This window comes from Propithecus coquereli, unplaced genomic scaffold (genome assembly GCF_000956105.1).
Source record: "Propithecus coquereli isolate 6110/MARCELLA unplaced genomic scaffold, Pcoq_1.0 Scaffold210, whole genome shotgun sequence".
In the NCBI taxonomy this organism is placed as follows: Eukaryota; Metazoa; Chordata; class Mammalia; order Primates; family Indriidae; genus Propithecus; species Propithecus coquereli.
The window spans coordinates 2,526,001-2,547,445 of NW_012146079.1; the positions used below are offsets into that span (position 1 = coordinate 2,526,001).

A 21,445-nucleotide genomic window follows, 5' to 3' on the forward strand; every position below is an offset into this window, starting at 1 on the left:
CTTCATTGCTCATTATTTTAGTGTCAATTTGAAGAAGATATTACCATATAGAAAGTACTTAGAAGTACCTCATTTATAAGATAAATATGTTCTTTTGCTTTTCTTCCAAATATGTAGTAACTTAGCAAGTTGACTCAATTATTCATAGTCTTCAATATTTATATGATGGCAAAGAAGTGGAAGAAAGGGAAGTGAAGTGAGAAAGGAAATTAGGCAGACAAGTGATTCAGAGGGCAAGAGAAATGAGTAATGCAAAAGAGGAAGGAAATGATGGTAAAAGCACACATGTCTTCAGTAGGAGCAAAAAAGTTTGCTAAAGAAAACTAAAGTCATAGTAGAAAGGACAAGGTTATAGAGAGGTTTTGTTTTTTTTTAAACATTCACATGAGCTAAAATGTAATGCAAATATTGAAATTATTATTGTGGATGTGTCAGGTGACCTTGATATCTATTTTAATGTTGGTCTTCTGTTATTTGTTGTTACAGAATTGTTACCCCCGCTTTTTAACCTGTGTAGGTGAATTAAGGCATTTCAGCAATGCATGAATGGTACTGTATTGGGAGTTTTAATGTGAATAAAACTTTTTAGAATATCTTAAATATAAATAGATCAATAGATAGTATCTTCTTTTTTGGGAGGGGAGCTTTTTTAATCAGTCAATTAAAATGGTGATGCTAGATCTTGTCAAAACTATTTGCTAATTTGAATATAGATTTTTCAGTGCTTCATAATGCCTTCTTTTAAAAAAATAGTTGAAACAGTTAAATGGTAATAACTAGCATTTACTGATGACTACATGGTTATAAAGTGCCAGGCACTGTGTCAAGCACTTCATTTCTCTTATATTATTTCAGTTTTACAATACCCACATAAGGCAGGTATTATTATCTCTGGTTTTGGAAAAATAAATTAAGGTACACACAGTTAAGTAACCTAAATAGCTGGTCTATTGTCACAGAGCTAGAAAATGGCAAAGCAAGGACTCAAACCCAAGATTAACTCCCCAAATCCATCCACCTAACTTTAAATTATACTGCCTTTCTGCATAAGTTAGAAAGAGCTTGTCAATATTGAACTAAACCATCTTTGTTTGCAGGGGATAGAAGTTTTCCCCAGCAGAAAAGAGAACATCCTTTTCGTTGTCTCTCACTTTTAGCCCTGGACTTGAATGGTAGCCTGCATGCAAGACTTTCAGCTTTTGGCCTAGTTTATGACCTAGAAGTTGAAGAAGCAAGCAGATGATTTTTTAAGGACTAAAACCATTCAAAGTATATTTCACTTCTGTCTTCATTTTTTATCACTTTTCCTTCTTTTAAAATTTCTCTTCATGGAAAACTTTTCTCTAGAGTTCAAAAAATTATGATAGTATTAAAACATGTTCTTTATTAGAAATTTTGGCCTATGTACTCATTTTAGTTATCTAGGAGTTTTTTTCAAGGAGAGACACATGTCTTTCCCTGTTTGTTCCTATCCCCTCTATCAACCTTTCCTTCAACAAAGAGAGCAAAGGTTTTGAATGATCTTCAGGGACTTAGATTTTTTTTTAAATCCTGGTTAAATACCATTCAAGTTGTGTTTGTGTGTTTGTTTGAGACAGAGTCTCACTCTGTCACCTAGGCTAGAGTGCAGTGGCATCATCATAGCTCACTGCAACCTCAAACTCCTGGGCTCAAGCAATACTCCTGTCTCTCAGCCTCTTGAGTAGCTGGGACTACAGGTGCGTGCCACAACGCCCAGCCTAATTTTCTTCTATTTTTAGTAGAGATGGGGTCTCACTCTTGCTTGAGCTGGTCTTAAACTCCTAGGCTCAAGGACTCGGCTTCCCAGAGTGCTAGGATTACAGGCGTGAGCCACTGTACCTAGCCACCATTCAAGTTTTTTAAAGCTATCTGAAAAAGCAAAGTATCCATTAAAGTAGCATTTCTTTCCAAAGAATGATATATCAGAGATCTGTGGTCTGAATGCTTTCTCTAAATTCTCAATAGGAATTTAGTACCACCCTGCTTCACTGATCTCAAAAGTAACTTTAAATGCAATCAGATATTGGGAGACTTGGCCCTACCTAGAGAATCAAGTACAAGTTCATTAGCGTGGCATGCTATACTTTCAAGCCTCTTATTTGATTCTCTAGCTTTATCTTCTGACACGCATTGCCTTGTACTTTCACCTCTAGTAATGTTGAATTGCCTAAGATCCCACCACAGGCACTATGCTATTAATATTTCACACCTCTGTGACTTTTCCCATGAGGTTCCCTCTTCCTAGAATCCCTTTCCCATCTAGGTAACCCTTATTCATCCTTCAGGATATCACACAAGTGTCAAAACTTCTCCAGAAAACCTTCCTCAAATTTCTGGTTGCTGTTAGTATCCCTCCTCTATTCCGGCACAGTCCCCCATGCACTCCTCTGGCCTAACACTTACCTTATTAAATTGAAATTATTTGCCTAGATGTGTTTCTCCATCATTAGACTGTAAATTCCTTGGAACTATGGTTGATTTTGCTATTTTTGTCCTCCAAGTTTTCAGCACAGTGTCTGAACATGGTAGGTGCTACACAAATATTTGCACTAAACTGGACTTCCAGAAGAATATGAGATAGCATCTTGGAATACTACTTTGAATTAATGTATGACACTGAGATGTAGTTCTGTGTTTGGAGACCTGTCCTCTCTTATGAGTACTACCATATCCTTTGGCCCTTAGCAAGAGCTCAACAATTATTTGTTAAATTAAATCAATATAAGTATTACCCAGATCTTTGGGCTGCTTATTACCTTGACTGTTGAGAGGGAGACAGAGGTCACGAAATGACAATGGGTACACGAAATTCAACCCACAGACATGTTTGATTTGTTTGATAACTTTTGAGCCAATATTTAACAATATTTCAAATGAAGAACAAGATATCTGGCTTATCTTTTTTTAAAAAATCAAAAGATTTTCTAGTAATATGAATTTTTATTCGCACAGGACAGTGATTGACTAGAACTGAGTAGTGGCTGCTTCCTTTGGATGGGACACATTTCTATGGTTTGTCATGGTCCCTACCATTCTTTCTTGAATCCCTGACATGCAGGTTGCATGTCAGCTCTGTTTGTCACCACATATGCACTGTTTTTCTTATTGAAGATAAATATTTTCCTGGAAAAACAGAAGAGCATAATGGTATAGAGCATTAAAGAAAAAAAAAAAAAACTATTGTCTTTTCTCTACCCATAACACTTCTGACACTAAATATTTGGGATTTTTTCCCCTACACCAAGCCACTCTCTGTTTCTCTGTGGATGCCAACTGGGTGTCCAGTGATTCAACTCAATTCTGACACTAGCTCCCCAGAGTTAGTATCAGACCCACAGATTAAGGGCTCAGTCCCACAAGACTGCCCCCACTTCAGATATCAATCCCAAGTAGTGGGTCTCCAGGTTACCCACAATTCTATCTGTCTTGGCTACAAATTGGGGGTTCCCACAACTCCTTTCTCATATTTGATAATTTGTTAAAATGGCTCACAAAATTCAGGGAAGTACTTTACTTGCTATTACCAGTTTATTATAAAGGATATTATACAAGATACAAATGAACAGCCAAATAAATGAAGAGGTACATAGGGCAAGGTCCAGGATGGTCCCAAGTATAGGAGCTTCTGTTTGTGGAGTTGGGTTGTACCACCCTCCTGGCATGGGGATGCATTCACCAACCCAGGAATTCTCTGAACTCCATCAGAAAGGACTTTCGTGGAGGCTCCACTACATAGGCACGATTGATTAAATCATTGGCAATTGGTGATTGTCAATCTCTAGTCCTTCTCCCCTCCCTGGAGGTTGGGGCTAAAAGTTCCAGTCCTGTAATCATGCCTTCGTCTTTCTGGTGACCAGCTCCCATCCAGAAGCTGTCTAGGGACCCCTGCCACCAGTCATCTTATTAGCATAAAAAAGATAGTCTTATCAATGCAGAGAATCGAAGGGTCTCAGAAGTCAGGAACCAGGGACTAAGACCAAACATAACAAAAGATGTTCCCACAACCCCTGTCACTCAGGAAATTATAAGAGTTATGGGAGCTCTGTATCAGGAACTGGGGGCAGAGACCAAATATATGTTTCTTATTATTTCATAGGCATGGATTCCGAAGCCAGATTGCCAGGGTTCAAATCCTAGTTCTGCCACTTATTAGCTACTTCCTACCTCTGTGATCCTTAGCTAGTTACTCTATGTGACTCAGTTTCCTTATGTATAAAATGGAGACAACAATGGAACCTAACTCATAGAATTGTAAGGATTAAATGACTTAATATATGTGAAGCACAAATAAAACAGTGTCTGGCACATAGCACTACATGTGTTAACAGTTATTATTATTAGCCATGCCTCTGTGAAATGTAGAAAATGAAAGACAAACTAAGGGATGGCTACGTGGTTTCAAGAGTGTATCTCTTTAGAGGAGTAAGGGATAATGCCTTTAATACACCGACATCCAACCCTCTTTGCACATATTTAAATTATTGCCTGTACTTGTAGGAATTTGATTTTATAGCACCAATTGTAGAATATGACTCTAATAGTCTCAAAATATAAAATGATTTTTGACTTACAGTTTAGAAGCATATTTTTTTTTCCATCATGGGTAAGAATCAGTATTCTATTTGTAAAGTATGCATGTTTATTTAAAGTTGAATATCAATTGCAATTACTGGCACATTTTGTTTTAGGGAAACATGCAGAATTCTTGGATTTTAACAGCTGAAGATTCTGAAGTGGAGGAAGCTGCCAAGAAACCATTTTCCCACGGCAATGCAGATATTGGCAAAGATGTATCTGCTGGTGAAGCTGAAAAATGGAAGCTAGAACTGGTGAGTATTTGGTTACTTTTATGCATCTTTTTTCTTTTCTATACCTTTTAAAAATTCTGGTAAAATGTACATAACCTAAAATTTACCATTTTAACCATTTTTAAGTATAAAATTAAGTACATTCATAATGTTGTACAATCATCAACACTATCCATTTTCAGAACTTTTTCATCAACCCAGACAAAAACTCTGTGCCCATTAAACAATAATTTTCCATTCCCCTTTCCCTCCAACCTCTGGAAACCTCTATTCTACTTTTTGTCTCTATGAATTTACCTATTTTAGGTACCTCACGTAAGTGGAATTAAACAATATTTGGTTTTTGTATCTGGCTTATTTCACTTAGCATAATGTTTTCAAGGTTCATCCAAGTTGTGGCATGTATCAGAATTTCATTTCTTTTTAAGGCTGAAAATAATATTTTATGTATATACCATACATTGTTTATGCATTCATCTGTTGATGGATATGTGCATTATTCCCACCTTTTGGCAATTATACTATGAATATTGGTGTGCAAGTATCTGTTTGAGTCCCTACTTTCAATTCTTTTGAGTATATACCCAGAAATGGACTTGTTGGGCCATACGGTAATTTTTCATTCTTTTTTCTTTCTGCTCCTCGGACTTGATGATTTCAATTGTCCTATCTCCAAGTTCACTGATTCTTCGTTCTGCCTGCTCAAATCTGCTCTTGAACCCCTCTAGTAAATTTTTTATTTCTGTGTTGTACTTTTCTGCTTCAGAATTTCTGTTTGGTCCCCTTTATAATTTGTTTTCCTGATTTCCTTTAGTTCTTTGTCTGTTTTTCTCTTCACTCTTCGACAGTATTTAAGACTGTGGGTTTTTTTGTTTTGTTTTTCAATTTATTTTATTTTATTTTTTATTTTTTGTGAAAGGGTCTCACTGTCTTGCCTGGGCTAGAGAGCAGAGGTGTCATCATAGCTCACTGCAACCTCAAACTCCTGGGCTCAAGTGATCCTCCTGCCTTAGCCTCTCAAGTAGCTGAGACTACAGGCACATGCCACTGTGCCCAGCTAAGTTTTTACTGTTTTTTGTAGAGACAGGGGTCTCACCATGTTGCTCAGGTTGGTCTTAAGCTCCTGGCCTCAAGCGATCCTCCTGCTAGGGCTTCCAGAGTGCTAAGAATACAGGCGTGGGCCACTTCATCTGGCCAAGACAGTTGATTTAAAGTCTTTGCCTAGGAGAGGGTGAAATGCTTTATATAGGAATGGATTTTAGAGTTTCTGGGTACTGAAGAAATAGGGCCCTTTTGCCTGCAGGCCCAGGCAATTGAAACCATGGAGCCCCGCCAGACCCAGGACCTACCACTGAATAAATCCAGTCCAAAGTGCGGCAACTCACTGGTTTCTTGGGGTCACAGCAGCCGCTGGGATCTCCACTGTCTCATGAGGAGGGTGAAGTGCCCCTGCCTGCTCCTGCTTCTGAGGGTAGGCGGAGAAGTTACTGGGTGTACCTTCGCTGTCCTGCTGCCACCGACCTAGCTTTTTGGGCTTTCGGGAGCTTGTGACAAGGCCCCAGCAGCGCCTGCTCCGGCATCCTCTGAAATAATAGCATTAGCCGCCGAATTTAAAATGGACAGTTTTTCATTTAAAGCTGGCACTAGCAAATTGCAACAGACAGTACCAGCTAATGTATCTTCTGATTCCAAGTGTCCTATATGCTTGAATGGATCTGATAATGTGTCTTACTTAGAACAGTGCTTACATAAGTTGTTTTCACCGTGTACAGGAATGATCAAAAAAGTAAAGCTGAATTTCCGCTATGTAAACAGCCTTTTGATTCTATGATTTGTGAGGGCAATAGATGACTTCAAGGAGTATGTCCTAAGGCTTTCATATAATGGTTCTTTTACCACCCATGATGTTTGACAATTTTGCTACCCTACAACTATGACAAGGGAATGGAATGCTTCTCATTATTCACCTAGCAGTACTATGAATGGAAGACCAACAACTCCACCAGATTATGGAGAACTGTTTGAAGGGTTAGGCATTTCAACAAGACCTAGAGATGTTGAAAATCCTCAGTTTATGAGACAGATTGCAATAAGGAGGCCAACTACTGCAGATGAAAGATCTTTGCAGAAAATTCAAGAACAAGGTATTATCAATTTTAGATGAATTCTCTATCGTGCTGGTGCTCGAGTTAGAAATATTGAAGATGGTGGCCACTATGGGGATATTTCAGCTGAATTTTTCCATAGAAATCCAGCTTACCTTCACAGGTTAGTCCCCTGGTTAAAATGTGAACTTACAGTTCTTTTTGGAGATTATGAATCTTTGGTGAATATCATCCAGCACATTATCATGAGTAATATTACTCACTATGATTTCAAGAGTCAGGCATTTGTGTCTGATTTAAGACCATTTTTACTTAATCAAACTGAGCATTTTCTACATAAATTTATCAGTTTTGCTGGATCTCCATTTAACATGGCAGCCTTTGGCCAGCATGCTGATTATGATTGCCCTGCCCTTTCATATGAAGAAGGCAGCCATTCTGATTCTTCAGTCATGACAATATCTCCTGATGAGGTTGAGACCCAAGAACTGGATATTAATGTAGCCACTGTTAGTCAGGTACCATGGCATGGTGAAACTCCAGGACCATCTTACTCAAGCTCAGAGCAGGTACATGTTGCTATGTCTTCCTTTTTAAATACTTCCAACAGTTCATATGAAGAACTTGTCACAGAGGGAGCCATGTTTCAGATACAAAGAGTACAAACCAATAAGGACTTAAATAAAGACAGTGATTCTTCTTCAGAAAATTGTGTCATTGTTTGGTTTGTTAAACCACCAGCTGAGAGGACCCCAGAACTTGTTGAACTGTCCTCTGATTCTGAGGAGTTAGGCACTTGTGAGAAAATGGAGATAATAAAGACAGAAGAACAAGACCAATCTTACAGTTCTGGTGATAGTGATGTTAGTAGATGTTCATCTCCATGCTCTGTCCTTCGAAAGGGTGAGCAAATAAATAAAGGTCATTGTGATTCTGGTACAAGAATCAAATCAAAGAAGGAAGAGAAATGATCCACATCATTATCATCTCCCAGAGACCTGAGCTCATCTATGAGAGCAGACAGAGTATATTCTCCATATAGCCAAAGACACAGGAAGAGGGGAGGATCAAGAAGTTCAGATTCGCATTCCCAGAGTAGAGTGGGTGCAATCAGAAAAATCACAGGAAACATCATGGGAGGAAAAGAATGAAAAGCAAAAGATCTAGAAGCAGGGAGAGTAGCAGACCTAGAGGGGGAAGAGACAAAAAGAGATCAGGAACTAGAGAGAGCAGTTGGTCAAGAAGAAGCCACATTTTAAGTAGTGAAAGCACAAGCATATCAAGGTCTTGTAGCAGTGATCATGGTAAAAGAAGATCATGGAGCAGAATAGAGATTGTTATTATTTAATAATTATGGAAGAAGACATAAGTGGGAGTATACTTATCATAGTAGAAACAAGGACAGGGAATAGCTGTGAATCATCTTACAGGAGGAGGACTCTGTCCAGAGCTCCTTCAAGTCCAGACAATCTTCAAGTCCAGAATTTAGAATTTAGTCCTTTTTTGAAAGAGCAAATGCTAGGGAAAAAATAATCACAGTGAAAGGAAATATTACTATTATGAAAGGCACAGATCAAGGAGCCTGTCTGATAACATATCAAGGACTACATCTACAAGGCTGGAACAGGTGAGAAATGAAAGGCCTGGAGGGAAAGGAAAACACAAAACAGCATTTGGAGGGTACTAATGAAGTGGCTCAACCATCTCAAGAATTTACTTCTATAGTAAAAGACAGTCATTACCAAAAATCTTCATCGAAACTGGATGGAAACTACAAAAAGTGAGAGTGATAGCTTTTCAGACACCAGATAGATCATCAGAGAGATGAAACACAATAGGAGAAAAAGGAGGACCCGGAGCCTGAGTGTAGAGATAGTTTATAAAGGAAAAGCTACCAATATAACCAAACATCATAAAAAGGAAAAGAAGAAACACGAAAAGAAGCATGAGAAACACCATGGAGATAATACTGCACTTTCCCCAGTTGTAGTTACCATTGACAATGATCGTGACAAGGATTCTAAAGTAAAAGAAGATGCAGAATAAGACAATAATGAACCTCAAGAGCCTCCATAAAATGAATTTTTGGCTCCTTCCTTAGAACCGTTTGAAACTAAAGATGTAGTTACAACGGAAGATGAATTTGGTGTCCTGGACTAGGAGTGTGATATTACCACACTTACTAGCAACCTGAATAATGCCAACAAAACTGTAGATAATATTCCGCCCCCAGAAGCTTCAGCTGAACAAAGTCTTGATATAGGAGAAGAGAGCACCTTTGCCTCTGATTTGGCGAACCAGCCCAGTAATGTTGGGAGCCGTCAAGGCAATTGTCATCACCATGGACATCACTAATGTCAGTGTCTCTTGGTAGAGACTGTGACATGTCTTAAAACTACCAAAGCATCTCACTGAGAATTCTGATGGTATAAAAAGAAAAAAAAGGAACAAGGTCATCTACTATAGTCTATTTAAATATTGGTTTTGGTGAAAACTCTTTTCCCCTTAAGATATTTTAGGCAAATTTTTCTGTGTTAATTTGTAAAAATCATTATTTTTTCAAAAAGTATGTAGTCTCACCCTTAGAGATATGTACTTTTAAGGGAAGAAAATGATATTGCTAGCAGTTTATTTAAAACTTGGAATCCTTTTTAAATTACAAAAATAGATTTTAGAAGTTATTTCATAAACCTAGATGGTATCAACATATTTTTAAGGTAATTAATGAGTATTTTTTAATTTTTGCGGGGGAGAATTTTTTAAGAGTTATTCTGGAAATATGTTATAAGCTAGGAGAATCCCTTTGGACAGTCTTTATTTTTCTTCTTAAAAATTTGTATGATTCAAAACCATTTCTTCAGGTTAACCTGCACAGTATATCTTGACTTCTGCCAAAATAAAAATTTAATATTTCCTTTATATACTTGTTTATCTGGACTGCCAGTAAAACAATGTCTTTACCTACTAAGTCTGATGTCTGTGGTTTCTGAAGGATAGTTTCTCTCAACTTATCCTGTTCCTTTGAGTGATCATGTTTTCCATTCCTTGTATTCCATGTGATTTTTTTGTTGTTGAAAATTGAGCATTTCACTATCATAATATGGTAATTCTGGAAATCAGATACCCCTTCTTTCGCAGGATTTGCCGTCTTTTTGTTGTTGTTGCTGAAGCCTATAGTAGTCCTTTTTGTTTTGAGGATTTTCCAAATTATTTTTGCAGACTATTCCATGTCATGTGTGATTACTGAAGTCTTTGTTTTATTAGCTCATGTTCAGCTAATATTCAACAAAGATTTCCTTGAGTGCCAGGAGCTGAAACAAAGAAACAAACACCCCCCTTCCCTCAACAAAGAGAGAAAGAGAGAGAGAACAAGAGAGAGAAGGAACAACCACCTCTCCCAGTCTGCAGATGGGCTCTGTGCTGGAGCATTCTTTCACCGTTTGGCTAGGCTTGCTGTGAACCTAGGAATTAGCCATATGTGAAAGCTTAAGGTCTTCTCAGGATTTTCTGAGCATGAGTCTTCCCCAGGTATGCTTGTGGCTTTCCCAATTACCCTATATGCACAGCTGCTTTGGAATGTCCTAATTTCCCCAAGAGTTTAAAATACTCTATCTTAAGACCAAACGATACTTTTCAGTCCTTTGATCTGTGTAACAGCCCTTTTTTCTTTTCTTGTTAACTGGAAGTCTTCTTTGCATTAAATTTGACATGTCAGAGTTGATCGACAATGATGAAAGAGTAAGAGTACCACTGTAGTAAGACATGTTCCAGGGGAAGATAGAATCATAGTTCAGATTCTCATTATCATCAACAGATGTTATTGTTACAGTTTTCTAAAGGCTCTTTCTGCCCCCAGTCTCCCTCCCCTTTCTCAGTCCCTAATCCAAACTTTATTTAGGAAAGAAGATCTTTCTTTTAAAAATATTTTGAAAGGATAAGTGAATTGTATCCTTTTTCTCCATCTGAATAATTTATGGAGCTACTTAACACCCACAAGGTAAAGACCAGTATCCCAAGCCATCCACCATTTGTCTCACACTACCTTTTCCAGACTTATTTCTCATTCTTCTCCTGTCACTCTTACAAGTATTAATCTGTAGGCACACAAACACTCACTAGTTGGTACTTCATAAACTTATTACCGACTTTCTTTTGTCTTTGAAGAGCTAACTTTTGTTGATATAATCTTCCCTGCCTAAAACGTTTCCTTCTTATCCTCTACCTATTAAAATGTTTCCAGTCTGCAAGGCTCATTCAAATGCCCTCTCTCATTCTACTTTCCCTGACTACATGCTTCCTCTCTTTCTTTTCCTGCATTATAATTCCTTTTTCTTTTATGTCTTCCCTAATATTGTATTTATAACTATTATAGATTCATCTTTTTTTCCTGTTTATGTCAAAGGTCCATCTCTGCATTTGTATGCTCTACATCCCAAATGTTTCTTACTTTTTCCAAGGGGTTCTATCTTGCACTTATCTCTTCTTTCTCTTGTATATTTTCTTCCTCTTGACTGGTTTATTCTTAACAGAATATATTCTTTAAAAGCTCCTATCTTAAAGCAAATGAACACAAAATATATTCTTTTGACTCTATATTCTCTTCCAACTATCACCCTATATCTTTGCTCTTGTTCACACCAAACAATTGTCTATGTTCTTGTCTCCATTTCTCTCCCATTCTTGCTTTAATATGCTTCATTTGAACCTCAACCTCCTATAGTTCACTCAAGTTGATCATTTTAAGGTCATTAATGACCTCCACATGTCAGTCTTCATCTTCCTAAACCAGCAGCAACTTTCTATAACATGTACATTGGTTGACCATGCCCTCCTCCTTTACATTTTCTAATGACACAATTTAACATGCATTCCATAAAGTGTACAAAGCAAAAATTTGCAGCTCCTTGATTTATCTCTAAATGAACACCCACATAATTATCACCTGAGTTAAGATGTGTAATTTACTATGCTCCACAAGCCCTCTTTATGTCCCCTTCCTATCCTGACTTTTAGAAAAATACCCAGGTATGCATCCCTAAATACTCTAATTGAGTTCTGCCTGTTTTTTTAATGTTATATCGGTGGAATTGTATAGTATATGTTCTTTTGTATCTGGCTTCTTTTGTTCACCATTACATTTGTTAGATTCATCCATTTTTTGCCAAAGTTTGTTCATTTTCATCGGTGGGTCTCCTGTATGAATATACCACATTTTATTTATCCATCTACTGTTGATGAACATTTGTGTTGTTTTCAGTTTGGAGCTATTGTGAGCAGTGCTGCTATAAACATTCTTTTATATGTCTATTGATATGCATTGCTCACATTTATGTTATGTATGTACCTTGGAGTAGAATAGTCAGTCTTAGAATATGTTTATGTTCAACATGAGTAGGTAATGACAACCTTTCAATGTGGTTTTATCAGTTTACACTTCTGCCGTCAGTATAAGAGTGATACTGTTGCTCTATGTCCTTGCCAACATATGGTATTGTCAATTTTTCTGGTGGACTTAAAGTGCTGTCTTGTGGTTTTCATTTGCATTTCCATGATTACTAGTATAATTGAGTATCTTTTCATATATTTATTGTCCATCTGCTATCTCTTTTATGAGGTACCTGTTCAGATATCCAGCTTATTTTTTTAAGGTATCTGACATTGATTTGGTGGGACTTTTTATATATGCTGGATACAAGCCCTTTGTCAGTATGTGATGTAAATATATAGTCCTACTCTGTGGCTTTCCTTGTAACTTTGCTTGCTTGCTTTGATAACTATAATTTCAGTTACATGCACAGTTGGCTCTTGAACAACCTGGCTTTGAACTGTAAAGGTCCACTTATTTGTGTATTTTTAAGATAAGTACATTGGAAATCTTTTTGGAGATTTGTGACAATTTGATAAAACTTGCAGATGAACCACATAGCCTAGAAATATCAAAAAAATTAAGAAAAAGTAAGTATGTCATGAATACATAAAATATATATAGATTCTAGTCCATTTTATCCATTTTATCATTTATTACCATAAATATACAAAATCTATTAATATAAGAAGTTAAAATTTACCAAAACTATGCACACAGACTTACAGACCATACATGGAGCCATTCACAGTTGAGAGAAATGTAAACAAACATGAAGATGCAGTATTAAATCATAACTGCATAAAATTAACTATAGTAGATATTATACTATTTTAATATTAATAATTTTGTGGCCACCTCCTGTTGCTATTGTGGAAGTTCAAGTGTTTCAAGTATCTGCTTGACGCTAATCAATTGTGTTAACAGTTTGTCTCTTGAGTAAATTGCGTATCACAGTAAGAAGTGATCTCTCATGGTTCTCGTGTAGTTTTCATTGTGATTACTGCAATACTGTAAACCTTGAATAACACCATGGGACCTATAAGCAGAGAAAAGTCATGACATTACAAGAAAAAGTAGAATTGCTTGGTACGTACTATAGATTGAGGTCTGCGGCTGTGGTAGGGAGCCTGCCATTTCAAGATAAATGAATCCAGCATAAGGACCATTGTAAAAACAAAAAAGGAAATTCATGAAGCCATTGCTGCAGCCATGCCAGTAGGCATAAAAACCTTCCACTTTTTTACAAAATACCCTTTTATCTCATATTAAAAATGTAGCTTTTATGTGAGTGAAGGATTGCTATAAGAAAGTTATACCTGTAGACTAATATAATTTGAGAAAAAAAAATCATTTTATGACAATTTAAGAGGAAGGTGAAGAAGGGTCTTAAAGCTAGAGAATTTAATGCCAGCAAGGATGGTTTGATAATTTTAGAAAGAGATTTGGCTTAAAAAATATCAAGATAACAGGGGAGGTAGCCTCTGCTGACTAAGAGAAAGCAAAGGAGTTCCCAGATGCCATCAAGAAAATCATTGTGGAGAAAGGATATCTGCCTGATTGGGGTTTTTTTGTTGTTGTTTTTGGGGGTTTTGCCAGCAAACCAGCAGAATCTTGCCTGATCAGGTTTTTGATGCAGACAAAAGTACCCCATTCTGGGAAAAAAAAATGCCACGAAGGACATTTATTAGTAAGGAGGAAAAGTGAGCACCAGGATTTAAGGCACCAGGATTTAAGGATATAGACTAACTCTACTATTTTGTGCAAATGCAGCTAGGTTTATGATCAGGACTTCTCTCCTCTATAAAGCTGCTACACCCCAAGCCTTGAAGGGAAAAAATAAACACCAGCTGCTAGTCTTTTGATTATACAACAAGAAGGCCTGGAAAAGAAGAACCTTTTTTCTGGTTCAATTCCATTGATGCTTTGTCCCTAAAGTCAGGAAGTACCTTTCTAGTAAGGGACTGCCTTTTAAAGGTTTATTTTTTTTATTGAACAATGCCCCTGGCCACCCAGAACCCCATAAGTTCAACACTATTGAAGTAGTCTACTTGCCCCTAATTCAGCCTCTAGATCCAGGGGGTCACAAGGACCTTTAAGGCTCATTACACGTGATACTGTATGGAAAGGATTGTCAACGCTATGGACGAGAACCCCAATAGAACATAATGAAAGTCTGGAAGGATTACACCATTGAAGATACATCGTTGTTATAGAAAAAAGCTGGTAAGCCATCAAGTCCAAAACAACGACTTCCTGCTGGAGAAAATTTTGTCCATGGCTGGACATGACTTCATAGGACTTACAACAGAGCCAATAAAGGAAATCATGAAAGAGATCATGGATATGGCAAAAAAAGGTGAGGGGGGTGGTATAGGGTTTCAAGATATGGATCTTGGAGAAATTCAGGAGCTAATAGACACTACACCAAAGGAATTAACAGAAGATGACTTGATGGAGGTGAGTGCTCCTAAACTAGTGCCAGACAATGGGGAAGAAGACATAGAAGAAGCAGTGCCAGAAAACAAATGGACACCAGACAATCTGGCAGAAGGGTTCCAGTTATTCAAGACTGCTTTCGACTTCTGTTACAACATGGGCCCTTCTATGATATGTGTACAGAAACTAAGGCAAATGGTGGAAGAAGGATTGGTACCATATATTAATAGGAACATTCTAAGAGAAATGAAAAAGCAAAAAAATGACAGCAGTTATGATGTATTTCCATAAAGTTACACTGAGTATGCCTACCTCCCCTTCCACCTCCTCCACTTCTGCCTCTGCCACTCCTGAGACAGCAAGACCAACCCCTCTTCTTCCTTTCTCCTCAGCCGCCTCAATGTGAACGCAACAAAGATGAAGACTTTTACGATAATCCACTTTCACTTAATAAATAGTAAATATATTTCCTCTTTCTTATAGTTTTCTTAACATTGTCTTTTCTCTAGCTTTATTATAAAAAATACAGTGTATAATGCACATAACATACAAAATATGTGTTAATCAACTGTTTAATGTTATCAATAAGGCTTCTGGTCAACAGTAGGCAATTAGTAGTTAAGTTTTGGGGGTGTCAAAGGTTATACATGGATTTTCAACTGTGTGGGAGTAAGTACCCAAACCCCTGTGTTATACAAGGGTCAGTTGTAATTGAAATTGTTCATCTGTCTTTCTATTCCTTCCTGGAATATTGTATAAGTTCCAAGGTTCAAGCCACCTTCATCTTAGATACCCAATAAATATTTGTTGAATGGGAGGGAGGAGGAGGAGAGCCAAAAAAAAAAATTTGTTGAATGAAAGAATAGATACAAGCGGAATCTTTAGATAGTTTATCAGTTTGGTCAACCAACATATGATTCATAACTTCACTTTTTGTTATTCATCCAACACATATTTATTGTATGTCCAATATGCAGCAGCCATAATGGGGGATTCTAATAAGATTTGATCTTTGCCCTTGTGGATCTTATAGATTATAATTGGTTTTTCCCAGAGTCACATGTTTGGGGATAAGAATTGATGTATGCAATTTTGAAAGAAAAAAAATTGTTAGGTATCACCATTTTATGACTCAGTAGTTCTTTACAGGCATTCATCCAGTAAAAATAGAAAATTTGGGGTGGACTAGGGAAAATGTTTCCTGAGAAGACACATTGTTTTTTCTCTTGGGTAAATGGAAAAAAATAAGTTTAATATTAACAATTAAAATTAGCTTATAAAGCACAAAACATGGAGAAAATGTACTTTTTTTTTTTCTTTTCTATAGGAGAGGTTAAAACTTATCTATGAGGAAAAGAGTGAAATCCTGGAATCTCAATTGAAGTTTTTGAGGTAAAGAGAACTCATCCATTTGTAGTCATACCAATCTGTAGTAATCTTGAAATGTATTTGAGTGTTTGCTGAACTGCCAGTTTTAATCAATATCAGAATTATTTGATGACATTTTGTATGCAACATAAAAAATTTCCTCAGATTATTAAAGGTTAAAGGAGCATAAAATTTTGAGTCCTTTTCCAAATCCCATTTCTATGAGCTAATTTATAAATTTATCCCTTCATCAGTTGTAACATATTTGTGTTTCCTCATAGAAATAAGAATCACTAGCTGCTCTTATAGAAAATTATGTTTTTAGGCCGGGTGCGGTGGCTCATGCCTGTAATCCTAGCACTCTGGGAGGCCGAGGTGGGCGGATTGTTTGAGCTCAGGAGTTCGAAACCAGCCTGAGCAAGAGCAAGACCCCATCTCTACTAAAAATAGAAAGAAATTAATCGGACAACTAAAAATACATAGAAAAAATTAGCCGGGCATGGTGGCACATGCTTGTAGTCCCAGCTACCCGGGAGGCTGAGGCAGAAGGATTGCTTGAGCCCAGAAGTTTGAGGTTGCCGTGAGCTAGGTTGACGCCACGGCACTCTAGCCCTGGCAGAAGAATGAGACTCTGTTTCAAAAAAAAAAAAAAAGAAATTATGTTTTTAAAGTAAAATAAATAGTGAAAATAAAGCAGTCCAGTTTTCAAATTATAAGCAAGATTTTTTTCTCTGTAAATATTCTTCACCTAATTTTAAGATTGCAACAATGATAGAATACTTCGAGTATTTGTATGCATGGTGAATTAGAGTATATATGATGAATGTTCATGTACTTTTTGTAAAATCTATATATTATAGATTGCAATAAAACTTATATATTATAGATTAACCATTAGTGATTTATGTATAATGAGTAGAAAATGACACCAGGAATTAATAAACTTTTTTGTTAAAGGTTATTTTAATAATGGCAATAAAGTATTTTCAAATCAAATAAACTTGAAAATACTTTTATAATTTTATTTTAATAAGTCCAATTTGAAATAAGTTTTAAAATCTTCCAGGCCATATGCCATTTAGAGACATAACTAGAGTAATACTAAGAACCAGAACTCATGGCTTTCACTATACATGTTATTGTTCATTTATTTTAAAAATACTTTTTATGCTTTTCTAATAGATTACCCTGACTAGTTTTAGGGTTTCTATAGAGAGTTTTACTTTTTCACAAAGAAATTTAACATTTTTTAAATGGTCTCGCTTTCTTCCTTTTTATCTTACTTGATTTCTATTGTGATTTGATTCTTTAGTTTTTATTTTTTTATTTTTTTTTTGAGACAGAGTCTCACTCTGTTGCCCCGGCTAGAGTGAGTGCCATGGCGTCAGCCTAGCTCACAGCAACCTAAAACTCCTGGGCTCAAGCGATCCTCCTGCCTCAGCCTCCCAAGTAGCTGGGACTACAGGCACGCGCCACCACGCCCGGCTAACTTTTTTCTATTTTTAGTTGTTTGGCTACTTTCTGTCTATTTATGGTAGAGACAGGGTCTCACTCTTGCTCAGGCTGATCTCGAACTCCTGACCTCGAGTGATCCACCCGCCTCTGCCTCCCAGAGTGCTAGGATTACAGGCGTGAGCCACTGCGCCCAGCCTTATTCTTTAGTTTTTGAAGTAATGTATTTCTAGGTCATTATGCTTCTGGGAATGTGACTTATTTTGTCTCATTCATAATTTAAATATGCCATCTTTAATTATATTAAAATCACAACTTGCTATGAACTCTAAGCTTTGTTCCCTGTATCCTTCTGTTTCTTTATTTTCTTTTAGCATAATTTAAGATTATTTAAAGAGGCATTTTCTTTTTTTTTCTAGTGTTTTAGAAATTATTTTAATAGGAAAAACCGTTTTTGAAAGACAATTTTTATAGACATTATTTTAGAACAGTTTTAGGTTCAAAGCAAAATTAAGCAGAAAGTACAGAGTGTTCCTACATACCCTTTTCCCCCACCACACATTCATAGCCTTCCCCACTATCAAAATTCCTAACCAGGGAGGTACATTTGCTATAATCAATGAACCTACATTGACATATTATCATTATCCAAAATTCATAGCTTACATTAGGATCCACTCTTGGTATTGTACATGGTCTGGTTTTTGAGAAACATGTAAGAACATGCATCTATAATTATACTTTCATACAGACTAATTTCACTGTAAAGTGGCATTTTCTTAAAGAAAGAAATAAAATCACTCCTCTCAGAATCTCTGGCTGTATGGTAGCTATTTCTTTTTAACTTTCTCTTTTTCCATTTCCAATAACCAAATCTACTTGAGTGTTTTGAGTTTGGACCTGACAGATATTAGTAATGAGGACCCTTTGACTTTGGAATGTGTTTCCAAAGTTCTTTTTATAAAGCCTTGGAAAGTCAGACTTTCTCCACATGTTGTTGAAAAACACTTACTACGTTGGAGCTATTATTTTAGGGATAGGACAGAAATAGCTCCTCGGCTCTTCCCCTCCTCACCCACCCTCACCCCTCAACTTCAGACTGTCATGAGATTAGCTTTTTTTAACACTTAGATGGCCTATGGCTCTTTCCCACCTCCCCTGGGCTGCTTGCAAATCCCAACAGTTGAAGCAGTGTGTGACAGCCAGATGTCTTGGTTGTGGGCTTCTTCTCTGTGACACTGAGCAAGTTAAGACAGCTGTAGACCCCGAGCATAGAAACTCTGACAACAGGGAGTAGACTGGGCTAGAGATAAAGTACTTGCCTTCAGTAATCTCCTTTTTGAGCTAGAAGCTGATTTTTAAAAAAATATATGCAGTAGGAAAGGGACAAGGAAGCTCAGTTGCCAAGTTGACATTACACAATTGTCATGGGGAGGCAGAAAATGCAACCCGTATGCTGGTCACTTAATGCTTAAAAAGTCAACTTGGAGAAAAACGTCATCCAGGGGCAAGCCCATAAAGTAATAACAAACAAAAACTGTACACACACACACACACACACACACAGGGACTCGATTCTCCAGCACTTTCTTTAGCAAGCTACATGTTTCCAGCTTATAGCTGCTACTTTTGAAATAGTATGGTTGACGAGTTCTATATAACTGCTTTCTGTAGCCCACTTTCTTTTGAAACAGGTCTTTGTAGAACTTTGTGATTAGATAATGTTTTGTGCTTTCTGCCTGAAGAAAACTGGGCAATGCTAATAACTTAGTCATGGATAAAAGCCATGTTCTTTATGTGAACTTGTACTTTCTATAAATTTTAAGGAGTTGAAATAGGGTATTTTCTTCATTTCAAGTATGTTGTATTATATCGCCTCATCCCTTTATTAAGAGAAACTATTTAGGATTTATATTTGGACTTTCATTTTTTGGGGGGGATAATATGATGTTAATGAAGGTTGGATCTTGTGAAAAGAGAACTAGTATCAGAGGCAGACTCTAATCCGTATTAAAATCTTACAAGAACCTGAGTTAATTATTTAATATATTCAAGTCTCATTATATTCGACATGTCAATTAGGATAATCACATCTAAGTTGCAGGCTTGTGATAAATTAATAAGGTATTGTATGTAAAGCATAAGGTAAACATCCATAAATGATAATAATAGTTATCATTATGATGATTTATTTGAAAATAGTACACTTTTACCTGGCCATTTCCTAGAATATTTTTCCCCTTTTTAGGAAAGATTTAGCTGAATATCAGAAAACTTGTGAAGATCTTAAAGAGCGACTAAAGCATAAAGAATCTCTTCTTGCTGCTAATATTTCTAACCGTGTTGGCGGTCTTTGTTTGAAATGTGCTCAGCATGAAGCTGTTCTTTCCCAAACCCACAGTGATGTTCACATGCAGACCATTGAAAGATTGACTAAGTAAGTATACTTCTCTGTGCAGTCTCTGGCAACATGGAAAATCGTGTCATTAAAGGGGCATTGTGTTCTTTTATCCCCATGCTAAATAACATGTGATTAATGTTAAGCTTCAAATAAAATGGATTTTAAAAGATTGCTTCATTATAGCTTCCTCAAAGACAAAATGGGTAGATTCTGCCGACTGTGGGTAACCATGTCACTTTAAATAAATAATTTTATCTCTTGGTTTCAGTTTCATCTTCAAGTGAGAGAATTGAACTAGATAATCTCTACAGATCTGTCCAGTTCTAGGACAAATTACGAAGACAGCATTATTCTTAACAAAACAGTGTGGTAGGAATTCCTTTGATTTTGCCATATCATTGATTTCCCTGCTGTAGTTTAGGTAGAGTGAGTTATTACCACGTCTTTATCACGTGTCTGTTGTAAAGAATATTAGGAGTGTACTAGAAGAAAGACCCACTGTCTCCTGGTATTAATATTTGAGAGTTAACTAAGGACAAGTTATAAATGAGCTTTTATGTTGTCAGTTTTTATCTAGGCTGGAATGCTACAATTCTCTGTGTATATCACTTTTGTTCTGTTTTCACTATCCCAGAGGAAGCCTTTTCCTGTGAAAATTTTATTTAGTGGAAGTTGAGAATTATTATTTAATACAGAATTCAGAGGTGATTTATAGAGTGTGTTCTTCCATGTCCCCTGCTTTTCTCTGTGTTCAAGGTCACCTCTCTCTGTCTGCTCTGCTCATTTAAATAACCCAAACATCACTTCCTTTCAGAAATAGTCTCTCACCAGCTCTGCCCCATTTTGTCCTCAACTAACTTAGGTTTCTTTCTTCTGTGATTTTATAATATATACTGTACACATGGAGGCAGCAGCTGTGTGTTGTTTATTTCTGTAGCCCCTTGTTCCCAGCAGAGTGCCTGGCCTATAGTAGACAGTAAATGTTTCCTGTTCATATGATAAGGCATTTTGGCATTCACTGCTTAGCAGTCAGAGATCTTCTGGTTGGAATTGATATGGAGGAGTGGAATGAGTGTGGTCATTAAAGTCAGACCAATTTTGCTCTATGTCTTGACCTTCAACTACTTCTCTGAGCCTGGCACCTTCCATTGTTTGGAGGAATAATACTTATCTCTTGTGATAAAAGAACCTAACTTATAGGGTTATTCTGAGAGAAAACCTGAAAAGTGTGTAAAACACTTCCTGACACATAGTAAATGCTCAATAAATGTTAAAACTCTTTTGTGCCTTCCATACTCCAGGAATGATCAATATGTCTGATAGTTGTGGTTGCCACACATGACTAACCTATTGGTTATTATATAAAAATTGGATCTCCAGTATGAACTGACTGGTAGTTTTTATGATCTGTACTAGTGGTCTATTTTTCATTAAGAATTATGTTAATTATTAAATATGTCATTAAATTATACATATAAATTTGATA

At 36.7% G+C, this 21,445-nt stretch overlaps 1 protein-coding gene and 1 pseudogene across 1 annotated transcript in view; both read left to right on the top strand.

Moving 5' to 3' along the window:
- Window positions 1–21,445, top strand: part of SDCCAG8 (serologically defined colon cancer antigen 8) — a 222,434-nt gene that overhangs the window by 19,024 nt on the left and 181,965 nt on the right. The window contains exons 6-8 of the mRNA XM_012644378.1: window positions 4,710–4,850; window positions 16,066–16,130; window positions 19,807–19,995. Coding sequence (XP_012499832.1) covers window positions 4,710–4,850; window positions 16,066–16,130; window positions 19,807–19,995 — 395 coding nt within the window. The remainder of the gene's footprint in view (window positions 1–4,709; window positions 4,851–16,065; window positions 16,131–19,806; window positions 19,996–21,445) is intronic.
- On the top strand, window positions 6,081–9,327 carry LOC105810361 (annotated as a pseudogene).